A 27,816-nucleotide genomic window follows, 5' to 3' on the forward strand; every position below is an offset into this window, starting at 1 on the left:
CCTCCTGGCAAATAGAAGGGGAAGAAATGGAGGCAGTGAGAGATTTTACTTTCTTGGCTTCCATGATCATTGCAGATGGTGACAGCAGTCACAAAATTAAAAGACGCCTGCTTCTTGGGAGAAAAGAAATGACAAACCTAGACAGCATCTTAAAAAGCAGAGACATCACCTTGCCAACAAAGGTCCATATAGTTAAAGCTATGGCTTTCCTAGTAGTGATGGATGGAAGCGAGAGCTGGACCACAAAGAAGGCTGATCGCCGAAGAATTGATGCTTTTGAATTATGGTGCTGGAGGAGACTCTTGAGAGTCCCATGGACTGCAAGAAGATCAAACCTATCCATTCTGAAAGAAATCAGCCCTGAGTGCTCACTGGAAGGACAGATCCTGAAGTTGAGGCTCCAATACTTTGGCCACCTCATGAGAAGAGAAGACTCACTGGAAAAGACCCTGATGTTGGGAAAGATAGAGGGCACTAGGAGAAGGGGACGACAGAGGACAAGATGGTTGGACAGTGTTCTCAAAGTCACAAACATGAGTCTGACCAAACTGCGGGAGGCAGTAGAAGACAGGAGTGCCTGCCGTGCTCTGGTCCATGGGGTCACGAAGAGTCGGACATGACTAAACAACAACAACAACATTGCACAGGGTTGCAGCTGAAGTGCTTATCACAGGGAACACTCTGTATTCAGCATGCATCATAAAATAAGCAGTCTACTAATCCAGTGCTTTGTTTTGGTGGGCACAAAATGATGGTGGTGGGGATTTAGTGATTTAAAGGAAGCAGGCTTTGTGGATAGAAGGGGGAGTCAGCAGTGGTCCCTTGGGTGCTCCACATCTGTTCTCCTGTGGAGAGGCTAAGGTCTCCTCATCAGCTGTGGGGAGGAAAAGGGGGCAGATAATGTTGTGGGCAAAACTACAAAATATAAGCCAAAGTTCAGCTTGCAAATTTTCATCAGGCTGCTAAATAAACACTCCAGCAAGGTATCTAATGTAAGAATTGACAACCAGACAAAACAAAAACATTTTGTACTTCTGAACATATCTTTAATAAACTATTTTAAATTAATTTTAATTGCAAATTATGAAATGTTGGTCAGTAAATTTGTTTTAGAAACTCAACTCCATATCCCCAAATCTCCAAGAGTAGCATTTCCTTTTTAATATAGGCGAGTGAGAAAGAAATGATGTAAACACACTATAGGTGTGTGACAGCATCCTCCTCCTTTTTTTTGTATAGTTACACTTTCAAACATAATGATTTAATTTCTCATTGTTAAGCCAAGTCACTTTTTAAAGTATTGCATTATGATGCCATGTAAGCAGAATAGACTGAGTTATAGATGGTGCACCATGACCCTCAATACCAATATACGCAGCATCTCGTGATGTCTTTTTGAATTGGCAAAATTGACAGATACAGAACAATCAAATAATCTACAGCAGTACTGATGTGTATGCTCTATCATTACTTTCTCTGCCTGGTGTGTAGCTAAAGGTCCTGTCAAAAAATACTGTCAATATATATTGTTCTAATTATTGGTTCCTGGAGTAGTTCATTTGGAAAATGTGGAACGATGCTTGGAGTTTCTGGCGTTGCCCTGGACTGGTAACATGATTTCACTGATTGTACTTTCCCGTGTGATGAGCAAATGATTGTCATCCCGAAAAGTCTCAAGGGACATGGATGTCATCTTAATAAAGAAATTAAAAAGCACATCTTTCCACAAGAAACAATGTAAATTCCTGACCTGTCGCAGAAAATAGTTCTCTAATTGGTTTTGTGTGGTGGTGCAGCAGAATCGTTTTCTCCAAACGTCATTCCAACGAATCGCTACTGTACATCATTGTCAGCAGTTCAGCAAAATCTTCCTAATAAGACCACTATTACATAAATGTGATCATCTTCCCTATCTCCCCTCCAAAAAAAACCCCTGTCATTTCTATACAATGGTACTTAAAGACTCAACCTGTACTTCTTGATCCTCCAGGTAGATGACAGCGCTGCAAATCTTAAAAGTTTGCTCTGTTTGTCATAAAGCCATGTCTGCCTACTGAAATGTTGCGAAGAATCTCAAAGGGGAAGACAAGTTAATCTGTCATAAGAAAAGCAACCAAGAGCCCCATAGGTGCCAACTCTCTGGGGCCCTAGGTGCCCAAGCCTCCACTCCACAAAATTCCCCTTGAAGGGGCCGGGCACCCATGCATGCTGCATGACACCCACAGCACTGGGCACCCACAGTCGCAGGGCCAAGCTGGCACTCCTGAAGAGTCCTGTGGTTTGTTAAAAGAGTAATAAATGTATGTTGGCACAAGCATTCGTGAACTGGAGCCCATTTTCTCAGATGCAGTATTTGTGATGAACCTATTGCATATTTTGCATAAATCAAGCCTTTCATTACAGCCTTGACAAAAGTGCACTTTGTCACCTGATATTTTTAAAACACCTTTGCTGTTGTATCTGCCTGAAACAGGGTTGGCCAGTCATGAGGGGTGTGTGTGTGAGAGAGAGAGAGAGAGTGCCTCAGGTGGCAGGATCCACAGGGTCAGCAGCTCCCAACACAGATATTTATTCCCTCCTTATTCCTGATGTAGGTCTTCACCCAACCCTTCTTCACTGGCAGAGATGGGGATGCCATTTTGTGGTTCATTCTCTGAGAGTTTGTCCTTCTTACCTTGAATTGTAACTCTTTCTGCAACCATAAAGACTTTACTTCCAAGTTAGCTTGCTTTGTGCTAGGGAGCGTGTCCTATCAAGTTGTTCAGGAATGGGCCAGCTTGATCATGTCCATACCAAACATTCCATTATATATAGACCCTGATGTTGGGAAAGATTGAGGGCACAAGGAGAAGGGGACGACAGAGAACGAGATGGTTGGACAGTGTTCTCAAAGTCACCAACATGAGTCTGACCAAACTGCGGGAGGCAGTGGAAGACAGGAGTGCCTGGCGTGCTCTGGTCCATGGGGTCACGAAGAGTTGGACATGACTAAACGACTAAACAACAACAACAACAACAACAACAACAACAACAACAACAACAACAACAACAACTATATCTATCATCTCTATCTAGCATCTATCTATCAACTATATAGCTACAACTATATGCTATATGTGGTGTTATTCTTAGCAGTACAGTCATACCTCGGTTTGCGACCGCAATCCGTTCCGCGGAGCCGGTCGCTCCCCGAATCGATCACTCTCCGATGCATGCTTCTGTACATGTGCGAAGCACCAATAAAGTGCTTCTGCACACACACATGCTGTGCAGATCGCTTCTGCGCATCTGAGTGCCGTGGAACCCGGATGTAAACACTTCTGGGTCCGCGGTGGTCGGAAACTGAAGTGGTCGCAAACGGAGGCAGTCGCAAACCAAGGTATGACTGTACAGTGGTACCTCGGGTTGAGTACCCAATCTGCTCCGGGGTGCCGTTCGCATCCCAAAAAGTACTCAACCCAAGTGGCACTTTAGCGCATGCGCAAAGACCAATAGAGTGTTTCTGCGCATGCGGACGTGGCGGAACCTGGAAGTAAACACTTCCAGGTCCGCCGAGTACGCAACCCGAAAGTACGCAACCCGCAGCGTATGTAACCCGAGGTGTGACTGTATTAAAATACTGCACTACAAAATGACAGGATTCTCCTGTGACTTCGTTTTTCCTATCTTGCACCCTATGCTTTTTTTGCTACAAAGATACAATACAAACTAGCAGTTGTGAAGTCTTTGTAACAGAGACTGTAGCAGAAGTCAGAGGTTTGGGAGCAAATGGGCAGCGTCAATAAACAGAAACAAACCAAAACACAAAACCCCTTAAGAGCCATTTAGTATCCAGGATTAGAAGTGGCTTTCCTTTTTTTCTTCCTTGCTTCTTTTCATGCAATTAAATAGAAGCGCTGACTCTGCTTATTAGGCAGTAAGGAGTTTCTACATGGCTGTCCCATACAGACATGTCTCTTCATATTCCACTGGGGAGAAGAGATTTTAGCATCAGCAGACATTGCCAGACTCGTAAGGGGAACTTAAGGGGAACTTCATTAAACTGTCACTGTGGACCTAGTATAAATGGATCTAATACAGAAAGCAGCAGGGGCGTAGCCAGGATCAAAACTAGGGGGGGCAAGCCATGGTCGTTCAGGGGCGGGGCCAAGGCACAGAAGGGGAGGGGCCACAAAGTGGGCGGGGCTAAAGGGCCAACGGGCCTGATGACATCGTGGCGGTGGCAGCAGCGGCCACCTTGTGCTTCTGGGGCTGGTAGCGTTGGCGGCTACCCTGCTTGGCTGGAGAGGACGGGAGGGTCGGGCAGGCGAGAGGGGGTGGCAGGGCGGGCGAGGGCGAGGCAAGACATGGCCGCAGCCACGACGGCTCCGAGGCGTTGCTGCATATCAGCATAATATTTCAACCATGGTTCAAGCCCCACCTTAGGAAAAAAATCCTGCATTGCAGTGGGTTGGACTAGATGACCCTTGTGGTCCCTTCCGACTACAATTCTATGATTCTATTGATATATTACCATACCATATGCATCGTTCTGCTTTCTTGAATTGTCCTACTCCTAGGCATAGCAGCCAACTCCTAGAGGCCTAGGTGCCTCTCCCCCCCCCCCAAATTACTGGTAAATACCGTATTTGAAAGAGTCATCCCCCCATGTTGATGGGCTTTCTATGTGGGGCTTATCTGCCCCCCCGTATTTTATTAAGGATGGAAGAGGGAGGGAAGGAAGGAAGAAATAGAGAGAGGGATAACTCATATTTGTGGGTGCCTCTGGGTGACGCTGTGATGCTGGAACTCTGCATGTACAGGAGCCTTGTAAGCAGCTTTCGCTCTGCTTGATTTACAGCAGGCACGTCCAACAGGTAGATTGTGATCTACCAGTAGATCACTGGATGTCTGTGGTAGATTACTGGTAGGTCACTGGCACCCCTAAAAAAAGCTCACCCAAAATTTTCCTCCTCCCTCAAAAAAGTTGAACTATGACCTGAAGCCCTAATCAAAAATGGGCCTCCCTCCTAAAAGAAGCTCAACAAGTTTGACCTAAACCCCAAAAAACAGGGCTTCCCTTCCTTTTAAAAAAAACTCAATAGCTTTGACCTGAACCCCCCCAAAGGGGGTAGATCACCCCCAGTTTTAAACTCTGAGTAGATCAGAGTCTCTTGGGAGGTGGCCACCCCTGATTTACAGTATACAGATGCAGGAGGAGGGGCAGACTAGAACACCAATGCTTTTTATAAACATCACTGTGTCTGTCAAAGCTACAGCCCCCCCCCTTTCTTATTCACTTCTTTTTAGCCTTGCAGAGCCACCTTATTCAAATTGAATCCTCTGAGTCTGCACCCTCATTAAATCGCCAATAGAACTCTTAATGCTCCTGAATGCTCATTAACAACTGCCACTTAAGAACAATAGGGTGAAATGGTCAGCTATCGAATCTTGCCTGGGGATATATGCTCCATTGTCTTAACTGCTTAACTACTGGTAGCCACTCCCCCCCAGCAAGCGGAGACTTAGCTGCTCTTGCTAAAGCAAAGCCCTTTCCACTTCAGTTTTTGGAGGGGAAAAGTGCTGGTTATGGTCTGTAAAATACATTAATTTTTTTGCTTCTAGGGGGGGGCAGCTGCCCCCTCCTGCCCCCCCTGCCTACGCCCATGGAAAGCAGGCTGCTTTTAGGAAGACTTGTGCTCTGATCCCTTGAATTCCTTGGCAGATGTGGGAACCTGCTCCCACAACCAGTCAGATGGGTACTGTGGCTTGTGAGCTTGCGGTGATGGATTTCGGTGTTTTAAAGCACAAAACAGAGCTCCTCTGAGGTATTTGTGGCTGAGACTGGACTGGCCAAGTGGCAGGATGAGTTTGAAAGGAATGGGCTTGTTTTGAAGTAAATGTAGGGAAAAGAATCTATTTTCACCTATTTCCTGGTGGGGAGTGGAGTGGAGTGGAACAAAGTCTTTGCAGCCAACAGAAATAAGCATGGCTAAGTTATGTTTGTGTATGCTTTCTATTGCCTGGGCTCATTTTTATGCTATATCTTTTTATGTGAATCACCATGAGCTATGGAAAATGCATATACTATAACTGTATTATAATGTTTTAAAATTGTTAAAATTAATTAAATTATTTTTAATTACATTATTTGGGGTGGAATAAATACAGTATCTAGTGTCTGCTGTGACAGGTTTTTATGTGTAAATAAAAGCAATAATGAGATTACTGTGGTGCCCACTCAATTCTGTAATGCAAAGCAGAATGGTCAGGTTGACATAAAGGACTGTTTTAAACAGGCTGATTTGCCCAGTCCAGAATGTGCTGGCTTCAACCCTGAGAGCCAGGCAGGACTCACAGAGTGCAGTGTGCATTATTATTCACATGCTCAGTCCAGCAGACCTTGCCCCTAACATGCTTGTGCTTTCAAATTTAGGGCTGGGGTAATGTGAAGTTTGCTTCTTTGTGTCAAAACAAATACAATTATAAACCATATGGGTATGATTCTGATCAAAGCCTTTAAATGAATTGACCATGCAGCAATTTCCTGGACATATTTACACAGGAGTATGTAGCGTTGTAGCCTTACCCTTTTCATGTAATTGGTTTATAATAAAGGATTTGATCTGTGTAACTTTGTGCAGAGAGATTGTGCAGGGAGATTGTCCCCAAATGCTATGGTTGTGGGTTGTATTCTCTTTGTCAGGATTGCATTGCATGCTTTTGAATGTACTTACAATGAACAAGTGTTTATAAAGATACTGAAAGCTCCATCCTAAACAAATTTACTTGGAAACTGTTTCAGATATTTCCTAGGGGAATACAGTTTAGGGGCTCATATTAGTATCATATAGGACCTTATTACAAGCAAGTGCATTCAAAACAGGGGTGATACTGTACTAGAATAGTTACCCATCCTGGAATGATTATTCACTTGAAATTATGTTGATATTTAAATATATAAGAATTGGGAATTGTTTTGCAAAATGTTGGAGTGAAGATCACAAAAAAGCAGCTCATTTTTTTCATCTGAAAATAGCAGATGGTGGACAGATGGTTTAAATTAATATTAATTAATTTTTAAAGAAATCTTAAATTGTTTACCCTGAATGCTCAAAGTTGGGAAGCTAGCTGACATCTTCAGGTTAATAGCATTCAAAATCAGCTTGTTAAATACCAGAGCAGAATGTAGTATTTTCAGTCTCTTGGTCACAACTTTAATGCCTATAATAAAAAGCGACTCCAGGATGAATTCATTGTAAAAGATTGGGTTGGAGCCAGGAAAAAATAATAATGCTCAAGTCTCTCAAGAGTTTTGGGCAAAACTCTGAAGATGTTTCTTCTTTATTTTTTTTCTGAATACAAACTGTTCAGAGATGAGTATTTTTTTTTTTATTGTTCATATGCACTGAGATTGTATTTGAAAGGTTGCTTGTACCAGTTTGAGTCATTTTGCACAACAGAATTAGTGGTCAGGATCCCAGGGTTGCATAGAAGAGGGGTAGGGAATGGTCTGAATAACTTGCACTTCAGGAGGTGAAGGGATAAATGGTAGGATACAGGGGTTCTCTTTTTGCACCTCTCATCCTATGTCTAGAAACTGTAGCAGTGTCCCAATATCCTGTGCTAAATCTTCGACCAACCCCAACCAGAACCTTTATTATTTTAAGATAGACATAACTACACTGTTCAGAGAAAATCAGGAGGAAAACAAAGTATGGAGGGGGAGGCAATAAACTTTGTTGCTGGGGTCTACCTGCTTGAAGGCACACAGTACTTGCTGAGGGCTATTTACTTAGAAATAAGAATTTAGCACTTACTAACTGGCAGAATATTCTAAACCTCATTTATGCCATGTAGCAGTGTGTGTGTGTGTGTGTGTGTGTGTGTGTGTGTGTGTGTGTGTGTGTGTTGGAGGTGTCAAGTTCAGAAAGGATAGCACACCCTCCAACATTTCTCCAATGAAAATAGGGATGTCCTATTCCAGGGGTCAGCAAACTTTTTCAGCAGGGGGCCGGTCCACTGTCGCTCAGACCTTGTGGGGGGCCGGACTATATTTTGGAAAAAAATATGAACGAATTCCTATGCCCCACAAATAACCTAGAGATGCATTTTAAATAAAAGGACACATTCTACTCATGTAAAAACATGCTGATTTCTGGACCGTCCGCGGGCCGGATTTAGAAGGCAATTGGGCCACATCCGGCCCCCGGGCCTTAGTTTGGGGACCCCTGTCCTATTCCATAACAACAACAACAACAACAACAACAACAACAACAACTTTATTATTTATACCCTGCCCAGCTGACTGGGTTGCCACAACTATTCTGGGCAGCTTCCAACATACATAAAAACATAATTAAACACTAATCATTAAAAAAAAACCTTCCCTTTAAAAGGCTGCCTTCAGGTTCTTCTAAAGGTTGTATAGTTGCTTGCCTTCTTGGCAAGGGGGTCACGTAACTCCATACCCTCCAACATTTCCCTGATGAAAATAGGGATGTACTAAGGAAAAGAGGGATATTCCAGGATGGAATCTGAAACGGGACAGTTTCTGTAAATCTGGGTCTGTCCCTGGAAAATAAGGGACATTTGAAGGGTCTGGTACAGAACTCGTGCAAGAGAAAATTCATAGCTTGTCAACAGGTGCAACATGCAAGTAATGAAGTTATGTTTTGAGGCCTATAGCTGACATGTGAAAGTGGAAGATTTTCTAAAAGTACATGTGTCGGAGTACAACCATTATAATAATGCTTTCCTTAATACTAGTATGACTATTATTTGTGCATAGATATTTCACTGTCGTGAGTGGTTAGCTCACCATATCATCCCGGCTAATTAGCTAAATGGCAAGATTTACTGTGGCAAATTGTATGGTGGAAATTTTTATTTTATTTTTTACTGCTGAGGAATACTTAAATGCTTGAAATACATTTGTTTTTAGGCACAATTTATAGTTTGTCACATTAGTTTGTTGATTAGGCATCCATTTGTATATACTGTTTTATTTATTATTAGATGTCAGCCTCTGTATTAATTCAATGTATTTTATTTGAATGCACTGTATCTGTGGCACACATCTTGCATATGATCTCACTTCTCACACGTGGAAGATAGTGATTATTCCACCACTGCCACATAGGCAAATCCTCAAACAAGAATGGTTGCCTTAAACTGTCCCACTGAGTTTAACCGTTCTCTCTCTCTCTCTCTCTCTCTCTCTCTCTCTCTCTCTCTCTCTCATTCAGGCAGATATCTTACATTTATAATGAACCCCCTGCAGTTTGTTTCTGTGGCCAAAAGCAGCAAGTACCTGCAATTTAAAGAACTTTCTGATCAGATATCGACCAATGCATTTGACCATCCAACCACCCTCGATCACAATCTCCCAGACCTGCATGAGAATGTACACAAGGCTTATCAGTATCTTATGGGCAGGCCATTGGACGTGCTCTCGGACAGCATGATGGGAAACCTCCAGGGTCTATTTGAGAAGATGTGCTCACAAGCAACAGACTGGGAAATGGGGGACGTGAACAAGTTCTGCTTCTCCTTAATGTTCGAAGCCAGCTTTTTAACACTGTACGGAAAGGATCCTGGTGCAGCTGACTACAGCATTACGGAAGCAATTGGCGACAAGTTTAATAAGTTTGACGCCAGATTTTCCTATTTAGCTACCAATGTACCCATTGAGTTATTAGGTGCGGCCAAGAGAATCCGGAAAGAACTTATCAATGTGTTTTTACCTGAAAACATGGCAAGATGGTTGGGGACTTCCGAAGTGGTCGAATTCAGAAAAGATTTATTTGAGATGTATGAAGTACTCAGAGATTACGACAAAGCAGGTAGCAAACTTTTTAATGATTACTTGTCTAGAATCAGATAATTTACTAGAGACCTTTGAAATAAAACGGCAAAATGGCGACCTTGAACATTTTTAATGTTTTTTCTAATTGGCTAATGATAAAATGTTTTACTCTTAAACAACCCTGTATGATAATTGATTCTCTCTCTGTCTTTCTTTCTCTCTCTCTTTTTGGCTGAGGTGGTAAAACAAGATACTTAATGGTGATAATGAGAGAGATTATAACTCAGCTGCATTTCCTCCCTGTATTTCGCCCCCACCCTGAAATTACATTTCAAACTATTCTCATTAAGCAGAAAATTAGACTTCAGAAGCCTATTGGTCCTCATTAGCATTCACTGATCCTTGGCTGGGTCTGTGTCCTAACATCTTTTAATTAGCACACTGCAAATCTAATCAGTGTAATAAACGCTATTAATCTTCCTTTTCACTTATTTTCTCCCAGCACATCATTTTGCCTTCATGTGGGCCTCTGTAGGAAACACGATTCCAGCTACATTCTGGGCCATGTATTATCTTCTGCGGCACCCAGAAGCTCTTGCAGTGGTGCGTGACGAAATTGACCATTTGCTGCAGTCAACAGGTCAAGAAAGGAAGCCTGGATACAGCATCCACCTCACCAGAGAACAATTGGACAACCTGGTCTACCTAGGTAATTTATTTTATCCCTCCTGAAGAAAAGTACAGTAGGTATTTCCCTGTAAACTCCGTTTATCACTCGTTCTATTTAGTGAGAAGGTGGAGAACACAGCTGCTTAATTGACATAATAACAACCATTTACATCAATTATGAATTATGTAGTTTATAGCTGGAGATACACTTGCTGCATGTAAACATAAAAATCCCAGGTAATTAACTAGGCAAGGTATGGAAAAGGCTGAATCAAAGCTTTGCAGTTATTTACCAAAAGTTTATGCACATGAAGTTTGATTCTAAACATCTGCTGAAGTGGTAATGCATTTCAGAGACATCAGTGCTATACTGGGAAGACAAACTGAAAAGAAGTATTTGGAGCTATCAATTTAGCCCAAAAAATATAATTACATTTTACGATGATAGCTTTTAAGTCATAAAAGAAAGTGTGTTTTCTAATTGAGCCACAGATTGGCAGCTCGCAAGCTTAGCAGAAGAAAGAGAAGGAAATATCTTCAGGACAAAAATAGCTATTTACAAACATTAGGTGTGTGCAGAGTGTGAGGAAACTTGGCTAGCCTCCCATTTTTTTAAGCATGGTTACTTGGAGGGGAAGGGTTTTTGTTCTGTTTTTTTTTTTTTGCTTTGTAGCTTTTCTAGATAGAAAGGGATTATGTACAGTACAATCCTCATCTGTCTTTAAGCAATAAATAATTAGCATGAAATGTGACGCAATGGAAATACGAAAAAAAACCACACACAGAGACACACACACACCACTGCATGTGAGAAACCATGTTTAGCATGCACAAAACTAGGTCAGGAGGTCTGATAAGTAAGGAGGGGTTTTTCCCCCTGTCAGGTCACTTTTCAATGACTAATTCCTGTCACCTCTTGTAGGGGCGGAGCCTGAGGAATGGGTGTGCGGTGGGTGCGGATCACCCCGGTTGTCACCACTGAGGGGGGTGACAAAATGCTGGGGGCGCTTGGGCGTGCGCAGGCTCCACACTGCCCAAACGGTCCGCCCGCTGCCTCCCCCCAGCTGTAGGATGGCTGAGTGGGAGGAGGCAGCCCCGCCCTCGCCCCGCTTCTGGGCGCACTGCCCCAGGCGCCTGAGCAGCTTCCTCCGCCGCTGACCTCTTGCATTCTGAAGTAGTGCAGTGCCGTTCTAAGTATTTGAATTGGTTCAAAGAACCAATTGCAAGTAAGTAGGGTAGGAATGTAGCCTCAATTCAAGTACTCAGGTATATCTCCAGAAACAACTTTTCCTGGTAATCTCAGTACAGCTCAACAACTCTGATGTTCAACACAGTTATGCCTAGGTACTTTGGTACTTGGTACTACACCAAATGTCCGTAGCACCGTATTTGGTACTACACCAAATATGCTTGGTGGTGTAGCCATGGGATCAACCAAGATCATGGGTGCATTGCAGACTCCACAACTCAGGACCGCCTCTGGACTGAGACATTTTAGCAACAAGTTTACACCACTGTCACTCATTCTATGCTATTCTTTATGTACTGAAGAATTAGCTCATTCTCTGTATTTTTAGGGGTTAATCAGTTTATTTATTTATTTGAGTAAGTCTGTTAAATATATATACTAAACAGGCTAACTCTAATAAATAAATAGTTTGAGCTTTCTATTACAATGCAAATAAGATTTGATTTAATGGCTCTAATATAATATTTTATGCACTTGATGAGAAGTGCTGTTCAAAACATGCCCTCAAGGAATGATTTTCCCACAGTGTATTGGCCCTGAAATAAATAAACGCTTCTTCTTTGCTTCTGGAGAAGATGGGGAATGCTATCCCAGCTATTACTTAAGTATTTGACTAGCTAAAGATAAAATATACTTTATATGGGGGCTTACATAAAACTATTTCGAGCAAGTTCATAGGATTATAAGAAATCTGCCAATGAAGGCTAACGCCAGAGTGTAATTAGCCTGTATTGTAAGAGAAGACAAGTGAAAAATGTGAGAGGGAGCAATGAGACTGGACTGTGATACATTCTTCATGGGGCAAGTGATCTAATACTCATCAGGACTTGTAATATACCCTCTCTATATAAAGACCTTTGGCATCAAATAAAGCATAACTGTTGGGACATGCAAATATCTGTGTAAGGGTATGTGTCTTAAGATGTGTACAATTGTATAACACCAGTCTTGCTTCTCTGGCTTAATGAGTGATAGTACTCTGCGGTCCACAGTATAGCTACAATCAGGAGCAAGGTTCCTGACCATACAAATAGAGTCAGATTTGTTTTGTTTGCAGAAGAACTTGTAGAGACCTCATGTAAGATAAAGGTAAAGGGACCCCTGACCGTTAGGTCCAGTCGCAGATGACTCTGGGGTTGTAGCGCTCATCTCGCTTTACTGGCCGAGGGAACTGGCGTACAGCTTCCGGGTCATGTGGCCAGCATGACTAAGCCGCTTCTGGCGAACCAGAGCAGCGCATGGAAACGCCGTTTACCTTCCCACCAGAGCAGTACCTATTTACCTACTAGCACTTTGATGTGCTTTCAAACTGCTAGGTTGGCAGGAGCAGGGACCGAGCAACGGGAACTCACCCCATCGTGGGGATTCGAACCACAGACCTTCTGATTGGCAAGCCCTCGACTCTGTGGTTTAACCCACAGCACCACCCGCGTCCCATAGAGACCTCATGTAAAGGTAAAGGGACCCCTGACCATGAGGTCCAGTCGTGACCGACTCTGGGGTTGTGCGCTCATCTCGCATTATTGGCCGAGGGAGCCGACGTACAGCTTCCAGGTCATGTGGCCAGCATGACAAAGCCACTTCTGGCGAACCAGAGCAGCACACAGAAACGCCGTTTACCTTCCCACCGGAGCGGTACCTATTTATCTACTTGCATTTTGATGTGCTTTCGAACTGCTAGGTTGGCAGGAGCTGGGACCGAGCAACGGGAGCTCACCCCGTCACGGGGATTTGAACCACCGACCTTCCGATCGGCAAGCCCTAGGCTCTGTGGTTTAACCCAAAGCGCCACCCACTGAGAGACCTCATGTATTGCTGCCTAAATCAGTGTTTCCATTTTGCAAGACCCTGAATGCACACATTCCCCTTTACCATATGTTCCCAGGGCACATCACAACAATATATACAATTATCAAACAGTTACAACCATAAAACAAGAAAAGTGTAAAAATCATTGAAAGCAGTTTAAAGCAATTCCATATAGAATCCCATATAAAACATGTCTGTTTCAAACTTTTTTATGGTTTAGATTTTATAGTTTTATTTGATCTTTTAAAAAGACACAGCGGTATCCAAATATTTTTTATAAATAAACAATAAAACAGTACAGATGATCATTTGTCATTGTTTTTCACAATTTATATACCACTTAACTACGATAATCTTTTAAGTGGTGTACAAGTAACCATATATAAAAACAGTTAGAAACACTGTGCAACTCTTCAGTCAAAGCTTTTCTTCTATCAAAATAATCCTCCTTACGTACATGTTCTTGTTTGTATATATAAAGAATTCAAACAGCATTTTTGCCCTTTGTTTTTAGTTTTCCACGCTGTGATTCCTTCATCTCCATTCCACCCCTCTAGACATAACAGTCTATGACTAAAAAGATGGTGAATCCATGCTCACCACTGAGCTGTGGGGAGCACTGTGCGTCAACTATCAAATCACCACATGGGTGATGCTGAAAGCTAGTGAAAAGAAAAGAAAAGAAAAAAAGCAGTCTTCTGTTGATTATTTACTCCCAAGTGTTTCTAAATTGCTTGAGAGCCACTACAGAATTACTTCTTGGTACAAATAATATATATTCTTGAAGCAGATCAGGAGCAATCTTCCAGGTGCAAGCACATTGTTTTTTAGGAATCGCTGTAGCCAGCTTTATCACAGAATTAAAAGTGTCAGGAAAATATTACTTCACCAGATCCCATTTGCTAGCTTACATTCCCCCCCCCCTTTCAGGGATCTCCATAACTCTCCAGTCAACTTTTTTGGTGCTACATGTTCTTTTGCAAAGAAATCAGAAAATGACTTTTGCATTCCCAGTGACATGTATTACTGGCCACTATGACTGGCTGCAGAGCTTTAATTTAGAAACTGATACACAGAAATGGTCTTTTTTTTTTTTACAACTACCACCAAGATTTAAGGAAGCAAAACAGACTAAACAGTTATGCCTTGTCACTGCGCATTTAGCTTGGGTCATGTTTTATTTGCATAAATTTTAATTGCTGCATACATTCCTATTGTGAATTATTCTTTCCCTGGAGCATTATTGCATTCCAGGCATTTCCATCAAAAAAAAGAGAGTGCTACTTCAATAATGACTTTATTTTCAGCAAGATGTAGAAGAACAAAAACCAGCCGGTATGTCAGGGTGCAAACACTTCCGAAAGACTGAACGGACATGTTATGGGGATACATCTGTATGCTGTAATGTACTTAGGTTTTTCCAGTTCTCAGCTACAGAATCACTTCTCTCTCTCAACATTATGGAGTCACATCATCCTGGATGAACAAAATACATATCTAGAATATACTGTATATTCCTGCGTATAAGACTACTTTTAACCCAGGAAAATCTTCTCAAAAGTCGGGGGTCGTCTTATACGCCGGGTCGTATTTCTTATACGGCGAGTATATCCCAAACTCTATATTTTAACTGGAAAAGTTGGGGGTCGTCTTATATGCCCAGTCGTCTTATATGCCGGAATATACGGTATGCATGCCCAAACAACTTTTTTTCTTCCACAGGGTCCTCCTATTTACCTGCTGAATGCTTAGTATAAAATTAACTCTCCATTATCTGCTGTAAGGTTTATTATTGTTATTATTAAACAGTTACAGATCTAGATCATGTTTAATTAAAATTAACTTGCTTGCAAAAGCCAAATGCACTAATGATTCGCAATGACCTTTTATTACCTGCAGTCCCTTGTTTTGGCTGGATGATTGACAGCTTGCTGTTTGGCTACCGTGTTGTATTTCAGCTGACAAGACTTTTCATTTTAACTCAATTTGCCTGCCTATCACAAGCTGGTGGCAGGCCAGGCGCAAGTCGCCCAGCTTTGCCTCAGCAGCTTGCTCTATTTCTCATTAGTACGCATTTATTCAGTGGAAATTGGAAGACAAATGCTTGAAGGCATGTGAACTAAGTATAGCAAATTAGGTTTAAAGACTGAATATTTATAAGTATATTGAAACGGCTTCAACTTTTAAAAAAAGATCCAGGGTGAAACTGAAAGAGTATATAAGAGTGAGGGGAGTTTGGGGGGGAGAGACAAGTGGGAAAATTCCAAAAACACTGTGAGGTGCCGGTGGTCTCTCGATGCATAGAAAATGCCGACTTTCCTGAAAACCCCTTTTTGTGTGCATCGAAAGTTTCGGCATCTTGTGTGTCTGTGTGTGTAGGAAGGGGGGAAGATGAGGGTCATGTTCATTTGCTGCTTGGTTATCCCTTGGTATGCTTTAAATTGCCTTGTTTGTTCGGCACTAGCACAGAAACAGATGTTGCTCTACCGTGCTGGATAATTTACTGTACCTCATGGTGCAGAATGGAAGGCCTCCCCAGCTACCCAGCTGGTCTGACAGGAGCACTGGCTTATGGCTACTGAAGTATGACAACAGCAAGTACAGGCTGCAGTTTTATCATCCAGTTGTCATTCTTCTCGACGTGGATTTTGGGCATCCGTACAGAGGCTGTCGGGGAAGGGGGGTTTGGGGGGGGAAACATCGAAACAAACATCCTTTTTGTTTGTTTATTTTAATGGTGGGCTGCCGCAGAGCCACACAAGCTCCATCCTCCTTTGTTGATCATAATGTGACTCATTACTTTTGTCATCTAAGGATTATCGGCATGATCGCTCAGAGCTAGAGCCAAGCTCGCCTCCCCCCACATAGCTGGTCCTGGAAGGTAAAACAGATTTGTCATTTATGATCTGACCACTAAGCCACACTCTGAGCTCCATTATTGTGATTAGCTCCCGCATCGGATGTGCTTGCCCCATTGTCATTTGCGATACCGCAATGGGCAACGCGACTTGCCATGCTTCCTGAGAGGCTGTCGGCCAATCTGACATGGCTGCGTTGCTCGTGCTACTCAGCATAAAACCTATTTTAGCGGTGGCACTTTTGCTGTGTTTTGCTTGTTCGCTGCTGCTACGGCTGTTGTTGTCCTCTTTCTTCATTCCCCTCCCACCGGTTTGGACCCATCAGCGCACAATGGTGTTACGTATGTCAGCTACCATTTCCACACTGCCGACTTAAAAGGGTGTTATTGGCTTCGCATTTCCTCGGCGGGAGACAGCCGAGGAGTGGAGTCTGGACCTTTTTCCTTTGTACTGCGTAAAGTTTTTTGTTGCCAGAGTGCTGCCAGTTGAAATCTATCGTGTCAGGTGCCTTGTGGCTATCTGCAGTGGAGGCCGTGTTCTGGAACCAGAGTTCTTTTCTGGCTTCGTCACCAACAAGCCGATTTGACTCTCCCTGATTATAGTAACGAAGGCAGTCCAAAAGAATATGCACAGCCTCACTGTACGTCACATTGAATCACGGCGCTGGCCACACAGAGCTGACCGCAGCCTCATTTCTTTAGACAAATGCACGCTTAAGGAAAAAACTCCTGCGAGAAAGCATCCAAGGCCACTTTATTTGCTATGCGCCCTGCAACAGATTTAATTTTTAGTGAAAGAACGTTTGTTATTATCTTTTTCAGATGTTTCCATGCTGGGGATGCTACTATCTCTAGTAAACTAGCTGTTGGGGTCTACCATCTCTAGTAAGCTAACTGAGTGGGTAGGTCGCAGGGCTTCACATACCACTTAGGTTTCTCATATATTCCAAATTAAAAAATGAAAGCAACCATCTATTGAATCTTTGGTGAGAAGGAAGCTCTGCTTTCGGGCTTTTCATAGGGTTTTTTTTTTTTTTTTGTAAATACTAATTTTCACACTGATGGCTTGAAGGAGTCATGCCGCCTATTACGGCGCCCAGCCTCGCTGGTGGAAAGATAGTCAGTTTTGATTATAAAGTCAGAGATGCAGGCCCAGACAGCAGCTACATGCTGGCATGCATGCTATCAGAATGATTTATGCAAATTATGCATATTATTCCCAAAGGAATTCCTCCTCAAACTGCCAGGATAAATTGCCGGAAATTAGCCATAAAATCTGTCGTGCTAGGAGCAAGAGGTGAAGGCCACTGGGAAAGCAAGGACATTTGCCTTCTAGAGCCTTCCAAGTTAAGGTGGGCTTCTGGAAAAAGGTTTGGGATTTGTGTCAAAACGTTGTGCTGTATATGGGCTTCCCCCCATTAACTTGTCAAAGCTCCACACCTAATTTGAATTTGCTCAGCCGGCAGTAGATATTACGAAGGGTTCCTTAATTCCCAATATTCTTGCCTCGCATATGACTGTACACCGTATTCAAGTAGAGTAGATGGTTTTGTAATGCATGGCTGCAGTCTTGCGTGGTTGTTTTTGTTTTTGAAAAGCAGGCAGAACAGAGCCATTGAAGCTATGCCTGGTATTTTCTCCCAGTCCCTGAAATGTATGGAAATGCATAAAAGCATTCATCTCTTTTGATTGTGGCGTTTTCAACATGATGCCCAAATAATGGTTTTTCCACCCAAAACCCACCACACTGCCTAGAGCCTAACTAAATTCATTGGCTCTATCGGGAAAGATTATATTTAAAAGTTCAAAAGTGCTTAGCTTCTTCTCTAGCCCTCTGGGAAAGTTTATTACCTCTTTTTAACACACACACACACACACACAGAGAGAGAGAGAGAGAGAGAGAGAGAGAGAGAGAGAGGAGAGAGAGAGAGAGAGAGAGAGAGAGAGAGAGAGAGAGAGAGAGAGAGAGAGAGAGAGAGAGAGAGAGAGAGAGAGAGAGAGAGAGAGAGAGAGAGAGAGAGAGAGAGAGAGAGAGAGACTGCTTTCATTGCTAGCCTGCTTTAGTAGACCTGTCAATTTTTGGCAGCTGTAGCTGCTTATAACTTCCAATCTCCTTCTATATCTTTAATGCTTTGGGGTTCTTTCTCTCTCCACCCCCCCCCCCCAATTCCTCTTTATTTATATTCAGAAAGTGCTATCAACGAGAGTTTCCGATTTTGCTCATCTTCCACAAACATCCGCATTGCCAGCGAAGATTTTATTCTCAAGCTTGAAGGGAACCAGGAAGTCAGCTTGAGAAAAGGAGATTGGGTAGCAATTTATCCTCCAACTCTGCACATGGACCCCGAGGTCTACGAAGATCCCAAGGTAAACATTCAGCTGCTATTAGACATACCACTTCAGGCACATTTCAGCAGCCAGGCATTTTGTAATATAGAGAGCTTTAAATAAAAAGAAGAAAGTGGGGGGGGGGAGAGTGCTGTTCCTTCTTGTGGAACAAATCTTCCTACTTTCAGATCTTTTCAAGGTGCCTTCAGGTCAAAGGATTTGTGGCCCAAAGAGAGAAATATGGTGATGAGGCTGACTGCTACCCCTTTGAGAGAAACTGACAATTGTGCCTTGACTACCATAAACTTCAGGCTAAATGTAGGCTTTGTTTGGAAGTGGATCATTGGATGCCCAAAGAAGGCTGGATAATAGAAGGTGGCTTAAAGAGCAAATAATGTCGGCCATTTAGCTAAGTGCCCCCAAAGCATCATTGACTCTCTAAAGCCCCTGTAATAGCGGTGTCTTCTTGAGCCTTATGCTTTTTCACCTCTCTTTATAGGGATTGGCCCTTTAGTGGTCAATTAGTATGGAGTTGTGAACTCAAGATTGTAAAGCTGTTGCTCTGCAGTGAAGCTTTGAGGGTAATTGTGTCATCTCCTTGTCTTTTTTCCCCCATCTGAAGCTAAAGTTAATGAATATCAAAGGCTGGAAATTAATCCACCCTGGCTCAGCCTTAATACAGCTCCAGAAGTTCATCACCTGCATGCAAATTGCATAGTCATGTTCCCTAGATTTTGACTGAGAAATTCTTGCTAGTTGGAGGAAGATGACCACAGGCAGACAAAGATTTATGTATTTATGAAACAAACAGAGCCATGAAATGACTATTGTGGATTTACATATGTCATGTATGACTCTGAAGAGTTTTTTTCCCTTTTATGATACATAAAATAACTGATTATATACAATATGAAGGTAAAGGGGCCCCTGGCCATCAGGTCCAGTCGTGTCCGACTCTGGGGTTGCGGCGCTCATCTCGCTCTATAGGCCGAGGGAGCCGGCGCTTGTCCGCAGACAGCTTCTGGGTCATGTGGCCAGCATGACAAAGCTGCTTCTGGCGAACCAGAGCAGCACACGGAAACGCCGTTTACCTTCCCTCCGGAGCGGTCCCTATTTATCTACTTGCACTTTGATGTGCTTTCGAACTGCTAGGTGGGCAGGACCGAGCAACGGGAGCTCACCCCGTTGCAGGGATTCAAACCGCCAACCTTCTGATCAGCAAGCCCAAGGCTCTGTGGTTTAACCCACAGCGCCACCTGGGTCCCTTATACAATATACAATATACTGACATGTAAAACCCTAAACAACTTGGCACCAGGTTACTTGAAAGACTGCCTGCCACTGTATAGACTTGTAAAATCACTTGGATTATCTGGGGAAATTTTACTTGTGGCATCACAGGGCTTTGATCTGAAAATAGGCATTATAAGTTGTTTCAAAAGGTTTTTAATGTTGTGTTTTAAGATGGTAACGTGCCCTGAGCCCCGGGTGAAAGGCAAGTGATAAATTAAATTATTATTATTTTCCACCATTGTTCTTGCTTAAACTCAGAAGGCAGAAAAAGCTCTTCTTACATTCTTACTACTGCCTCTGTGTGGCTTTTTGGCTGAGTCTGCAATCACACTAGTTATGGCATATGAACATACCAGTAGCATTACTTAACACTTTTATTTATTTATTTATTTATTTATTTATTTCATAAAATTAAGACACTGCTTAATTGTAAAAACAAAAACCACCTTGACCTGGTATACAAAGAAAATAAAACAATAAAATTATCAGTAAAAAAAAAAAACCCCAACAACTTTGAGACATTCAAATGCTAAAATCAGCAATAAACTAAAAACAGATATATTCACATGCATCCATCTTCTACATGTCTGGGGAGGCTTGTCTAAACAAAAATGTTTCCAGCAGATGCCAAAAAGAGTACAGCTGTACCTTGGAAGTTGAACACAATCCGTTCCTTAGGTCCGTTCGACTTCCACAACATTCAAAAACCAAAGCGTGGAAGCCCCATCGGATGTTCGGCTTCCAAAAATAGTTTGCAAACCAGAACACTCACTTCGGGTTTGCGCCGTTCAGGAGCCAAAACATTCGAGAACTAAGCTGTTTCAAAAACCAAGGTATGACTGTACAGTGAAGGTTCCTGCTTGGTGTCAATAGGCAGAGTTTCAGAGTACGTTCTGCCACGCTAAATGATTCATTTTGGTCCAAGCAACAGACCTTATAACAAAACAGTTAGGTTTATTCACACAGCAACAGTGTCGGATTTACGTATAAGCTAAACAAGCTATAGCTTTGGGCCCCACTCTCTTGGGGGCACCCCAAAAAATTAAAGGGAAAAAACTGGATGTACTTTTCCAAAATATAAGACAAAAAACCAAATAAAATAAAACCTACATACAGCAAGTGTTTTTTGTTGTGTAGGCTCCTACGATGTAAGTAATGGGCCCCGCCTGCTTTGATAAAATACTTTTTTGGTATGTGCAAATGGCTTTAGATACCTATTAGGTCCATAAATTACCATATAGCATATATTCAACACACAAAAACAGCAAAATGTCACATACATAGGTAAACTTGATTTAAATGCAATTCTCCCTTTCAAGAGTCAACTTCTGGATAAACCCACAAAAGCTAGCTGTGAGTACAATTGAAAATTGATAATAAATAAACACATATTGTGGTTATTGCAATGGGAATTCGACTTTCCTCACTAACGAAGCACTTCCTGGACAGAGGAAGTCTGCATCTTTCAGAACATCTTGAAGGATACACATTGTTTACATTTTTAAAAAAATCTCTCAAAGTTCCTACTGTAAGAGCCACTATGGGCGGTACACCATTGCCACTTCTGCTTAAGTTGAATTTGTGTATAATCGATCAAATTTGAATTATTCTTTAATTCTTTAATTGCTTTAAATTAGGTTCCTGAAAACAGGACAAATGGAGATCAGACTAGAGCCATTTAGTATTTGTAGGCTTTAGGCTCCAATAGAGGGAAATATGGTGCTTCAATCTGGGCTATTACTTTTATATATATTTACAGTAGCTCATTTTTCACACAAACTGGCGCTGACATAAGGAACTAGAGAAGTCAACTTCCTTCTGTGTCCTGTCTCTGATAATTTGTGATTATCACTTTGCTTCCTGATTATTTAACATGAAAGTTCTCCAATAAAGAGGTACTAGCCCTTACTTAATTTGGGCAAAAGTCTCAGAGTTCCTTATGCTCAATGTTATTCCACCCCGAATCCTTAAGTTTTCTAATTTTGCAGTAACTACTTTTCTAATTTAAAATTAACTAACTTGGATTGTTGAGGGGAAATTAGCCCCCACTTTGGATTTTCCTAGCTACTTCACAGAGAGTCACTTCAATACACCCTTTTCACATAAAAATTCTTGTCTGTGGACACATGTGTGTTTACAGGGTTGTACAACTATTGTAACTGTTTTCCATTACTTCTTTGGGTGTTGTGTTCCATCTTTTCATGTAAAATGAATTCTAATACCGTGTTTCTCATATTATAAGACATGTCTTATATTTATTTTTTCCTCAAAAAAACACACTATGGCTTATTTTCAAGGGATGTCTTATTTTTTTCCTCCTCCTCCTGCCGCAGCCGGCATTGCTGCTGCGCCTATCACTATGTCTTATTTTCGGGGTATGGCTTATATTCCTTGAATGCTTAAAAATCCTGCTATGGCTTATTTTATGGGTATGTCTTAAAATATGAGAAACAGGGTAAGTGACATTAGGTAAAGGTAAAGGGCCCCTGACCATTAGGTCCAGTCGTGACCGACTCTGAGGTTGCGCGCTCATCTTGCATTATTGGCCGAGGGAGCCGGCGTATAGCTTCCAGGTCATGTGGCCAGCATGACAAAGCCACTTCTGGAAAACCAGAGCAGCACATGGAAACGCCGTTTACCTTCCCGCTGTAGCGGTTCCTATTTATCTACTTGCATTTTGACATGCTTTCGAACTGCTAGGTTCGCAGGAGCTGGGACCAAGCAACGGCAGCTCACCCCATCACAGGGATTTGAACCGCTGACCTTCTGATCAGCAAGCCCTAGGCTCAGTGGTTTAACCCACAGCGCCACCTGGGTCCCTTAATAAGTGACATTAAGTAGAGTCAATTCTCCTTTTTTATTACAAGGATGTATTATAATTTTTGGAATACTAATCTAGCAAATCATAGTTTTTAGTTCTGGAAAGGATCTGATAAAACCAGGATCATCACAGCTCAATAGCCTTTCTGCCCAACATCATTTGTCATGAATGGACTAATGCAGCCTATAAATAGTGTACTAGGGCTGCAGTCCTATGCACACATCCCTGAAAGTGCTATTCAGCTTAATTGTGGAATGATATGCATCTGGTTGTGTTGGGAAAATGAAAGGATGTAGCCAGTGGCAGAGGAAGGGGGTGCGGTGTGTGTGGGCCGCCTCAGGTGTCATCACTGAGGGGGGTGACAAAATGACAAAAATATGAGGGTTATTTTTTTTAAAAAAAATGTGCTCACTAATCTTTTTAGTTCAGTCAACAAACGTAACGAATCACGGCTGGCACTGGGCACCACACCGCAGGGGCCTACACTTACCGTGGGGCCTGCAACTTGCCCAAGCCATGCCTCTCTCCTGGGAGTGACGTGGTGGCTTGGGTGCCTACAGGCTCCACGGTGTCTGAAACAGCAGTGTGGGGCTTGCATCTGCCCACTGCCTCTCCCTAAGCCACCCTACAGCTGAGGGGGAGGAGGCGGAGAGGCTCCATGCAGCAGGCCCCACCCCCACAGGCAGCTCACCCCGTCCCCGACTGCAGAACGTGCGTGCCGCACTGGGCACCCGAGTGGCTAGTTATGCCGCTGGATGTATCTTGTCATCAACTGTATGTGTGCCCTCAACTCAGGATCAGAAGGAACAAAGTCAGTAAGAGTCAACTTGTGTTGACCACATTCTGGGAAACAAAAGTGCATGAGTTGAGTCTAAGATATGTGGGGAAAGTAATATGGCAAAATGTGCAGCCTCTGGATGTGATTCCAGAGTTGGACTCATAGCTGTCTCCCCAGAGCATTTTCACAGTGCTTAAGACAGAGGTACAACCTTGCCTTCTAAAAGCAGGATGAGTAAAAAAGAAACCCACAGCTTATTCTTTTTTGCTTTTCAGATCAATCTTGGCATCGTTGTAATCACTATACTGTAGTTATACAACTGTATTAATGTTCACATTCTCTACTTTTCAGAAGTATAAATTTGATCGTTACATAGAGGATGGCAAGAAGAAAACCACCTTCTACAAACAGGGAAGGAAGTTGAAATACTTTCTGATGCCTTTTGGCTCTGGAGTCAGCATGTGTCCTGGCAGGTTCTTTGCAATGAATGAAATTAAGGTGTTCTTGGTTTTATTGTTAACATATTTTGATGTGGAAATAACAGAAGATAAGCAAGTTGGACAAGACAAGAGTAGAATAGGTCTTGGTATACTTTTGCCAGACACTGACATTGCCTTTCGTTACAAACTAAGAAATTAATACTCTAATACAGTTTCCAACATTACAAATAACTTGCTCAGGTTTTGTTCTGTCTTTTTGCACTACGGTTGCCATATCTTTCTGGTGTCCTTACAATTGTGGATGAGGCCTGCCACATTTTGATGAATATTCTTTTCATATTGCTGCCATTTTAAGTTAAACTTTTGATGGGATGGGTGAAATATTCTATTTCTACAAGTTTTCTATCTACATCAGTGCCCTCAGTGTGGCTACTTTTTTGTAGCACAATGCTGTATGGCAGTGCAGGAGATCAGAAGGTGCACCTATTGGATTGTGTGGCATAGCTGCTTGGGCTGGCAAAGTACCGTTGTCTGCCTCTTCCTCAAACAGCCTCTCTTATTTTGGCACTTGCTATTATCCATAAGAACACTACTCGACATCAACAAAACTTGTTTCTAATGCCCATTCAGTCCTTTTACACAAATTCATCAAAGAATCAAATTCACATAGAATCTCATTTGGGATTTTGAGCACTTTTCTAGTTGGAAATTAATATAGTGGAGGGACTGGGGGTTTTGTTTTGCTTTACCCTAAAAATTTGGGGGCAGTGATTGATTAAGGGACCCAGGTGGCGCTGTGGGTTAAATCACAGAGTCTAGGGCTTGCTGATCAGAAGGTCGGCGGTTCGAATCCCTGCAACGGGGTGAGCTCCTGTTGCTCGGTCCCAGCTCCTGCCCACCTAGCAGTTCGAAAGCACATCAAAGTGCAAGTAGATAAATAGGTACCGCTCCGGCAGGAAGGTAAACGGCGTTTCCGTGCGCTGCTCTGGTTCGCCAGAAGCAGCTTTGTCATGCTGGCCACATGACCCGGAAGCTGTCTGCGGACAAACGCCGGCTCCCTCGGCCTATAGAGCGAGATGAGCGCCGCAACCCCAGAGTCGGACACGACTGGACCTGATGGTCAGGGGCCCCTTTACCTTTACCTTTAAATATTTGTGTTATGATTAAATGGGCACAGGATCTGGGCAAACCAATCTATAAAGTACAATGGGAAAATTTGTTTAAGAGAACAATGAAATTCACGGCCTGCGAAGGAATCAAAGAAAATATGCTGAAAATGCTTTATCGTTGGCACCTCGCTCCGGATAAGATTGCCAAAATATATAAAAATACCGATAAAAATTGTTGGAAGTGCAGTAACAGGATAGGGGATTATATGCATTGCTGGTGGGGTTGCATAAAAATTAAAAAATTTTGGGGGGAGGTCTATGAGGAATTAAAAAAAATAGTGAAAGTCACTTTTAAAAGAAAACCGGAATATTTTTTATTAAGTTTGCTTCCAGATAACCTCCCTAAGGATAGAAGAGACATTTTTCTTTATGGATGTGCAGCAGCACGATTATTGATAGGTCAGAATTGGAAAAAGGAAGAGGCACCAGGGGTAGCAGATTGGCAGATAAAGCTAGTTGAATTTATGAATCTTGACAAAATGACTGCCGTAATTAGAAATGTATCGAAACAGAAATTGATTAAAAAGTGGGAATATGTGGAAGAATATTTTAGGAAGAAGAATATCCAAACGGAGTTAAGGGTCTGTTTAGGTTAGAAGAGAATAGGGGTTTTTTGTTAAAAGAATCAAGTGAAAAGGAAAGGGATTTATATTAATATGATATAAATGGAGAAATGACAACGCAAGAATATAGTGAATAGGAGAAATAAGCGACACGTTAAGAGTTGGGAAGTGGTTTTATTTTCATATTTGTTGTTTGGATTTTGTGAACATATAATTTTATTGTACATGCTTTTAAAAATGATTCAATAAAGTTTACTTTTTAAATTGAAAAAAAAAAAATAAATAAATATTTGGGGGCAGTGATTGACATATATATATATCTATATGTATATGTAATATATATATATATATATATATATATATATATATATATATATATATATATATATATATGATTGTCCAACCCATTCCTAACATTTCTCCTTGTAAATGTATAACCAGAAGATTAAATATTGATTGTGTGGATCTAAAAAAAACTATTGTGATAACCAGCCCTTATGGAAACAAAACTATACTAAGTGTATATCCACTAAATTTAAACTCAGAACTGATTCATCATAGTGCCTTCACAGACATTTGGTGCAGATCACACACAGTTGTGCATATTACTAAGCAGGCCTTCTCTTCCCCCTTTAACCTGCCCATTCAATGCAGTTACATCAGCTTGCAGGAGGAGCTAAGTTTTAACTTGGAACCATCTCCAATGGCTCTTCCTTGTGGGGAGTAACATTAGAAACTTTTGTTGTCTAAAAAGCAATCGTCAACACAAGATTGGGGAACTTCTGAATTGATGGAAAATCTATCTGTGGCTTTTGAGACACTTGCACTATGAAATAGGCTTTGCTTTTTTCATATAACTTTCATGATCATATTAGACACTGATGGTGTTGTAAGTCTATGGACAAATAAGTTCTACCACTACATATCCAATAATAGCTCACATCTGTTACACCCTATTATGTTGAGCACAGACACTGTTGTGTCAGTGTGGGCTCTAAGATGTCTCTTACTAGAGTTATGATCAATCCTTCTTTGGCATCCTTTTTGTTAGCAACTGTGAAAAATGAAAGCAGGTATTTGTTTTCAGCACAACCTGTATTTTGATTCATGCTGTGCTTTTAGGATTTTGAATTTTAATATAATATAATATGATAGGATGTTATGGCACTTTGTCAAAGGCAAAGCATACATCAGATTAATCACTGCTCTGAATCTGAAGTGCCTCTGTGGGAACCAATAGTAGAGCATTTGTAAATGTGCAAATGAAAACTAGAGAAGAGATCTCTGAAAGCACAATTGGCTGCTAGGTGCCCAGCTGCCATTCAAACCCTCTCTGCACATAGAAACATACTGGGAAGTGCTAGACAGAGCCCCAACCCTACAGAATAGACTCATCAGATCTCAAAATAGATTTTGCTGAAGTGCTTATGGCTGAGTCTTGTATTTTTATAACTGCTACCAGTTTGCCAGCTCATGAATTACTAAGTTTGTGGAAATTCTTTCAACAACCTTTCTCTGTAACAGGGGCGTAGCCAGGATCAAAATTAGAGGGGGCAAGGGGCGGGGGCAAGGGGCGGGAGGGGAGGGGCCACAGCGGAAATGTGGGCGGGGCCACGTGCCCTGCGCCTCCCAGGTCTTCAGAGGAGGCAGCCCCAGGCTCCCGCTCCCGGCGCAAAGCTCCAGAGTCGCGCAGGGAACGCGAGCCTGTGGCTGCCTCCTCCGTGCCTCCCAGGTCTTTGGAGGATGCGGCCCCAGGCTCGCATTCCCTGCGTGACTCTGGAGCTTCGCGTCGGGAGCGGTAGCCTGGGGCCGCCTCCTCCGAAGACCTGGGAGGCGCGGAGGAGGCAGCCACAGGCTCGCGTTCCCTGCGCGACTCTGGAGCTTCGCGCCAGGAGCAGGAGCCTGGGGCTGCTACACTGCGCCCCTCAGCCTTTGCTTCTAGGGGGGGCAATTGCCCCCTCCTGCCCCCCCTGCCTACGCCCATGCTCTGTAACTTAAATTCCAGGACTGGTCTTCTGTTGTTGTTGTTTTCCATGGCAGCCAGTTTATGGCA

General features: G+C 42.4%; 1 protein-coding gene across 1 annotated transcript in view; it reads left to right on the forward strand.

The window, feature by feature from the left end:
• Positions 1-26,042, forward strand: part of LOC118089647 (cytochrome P450 7B1) — a 97,593-nt gene extending 71,551 nt beyond the window's left edge. The window contains exons 3-6 of the mRNA XM_035124415.2: positions 9,228-9,824; positions 10,290-10,496; positions 18,560-18,738; positions 23,943-26,042. Coding sequence (XP_034980306.2) covers positions 9,228-9,824; positions 10,290-10,496; positions 18,560-18,738; positions 23,943-24,230 — 1,271 coding nt within the window. The 3' untranslated portion in view covers positions 24,231-26,042. The remainder of the gene's footprint in view (positions 1-9,227; positions 9,825-10,289; positions 10,497-18,559; positions 18,739-23,942) is intronic.
• The last annotated feature ends 1,774 nt before the right edge of the window (positions 26,043-27,816 follow it).

Source organism: Zootoca vivipara, chromosome 8 (assembly GCF_963506605.1).
Source record: "Zootoca vivipara chromosome 8, rZooViv1.1, whole genome shotgun sequence".
Lineage (NCBI taxonomy): Eukaryota > Metazoa > Chordata > Lepidosauria > Squamata > Lacertidae > Zootoca > Zootoca vivipara.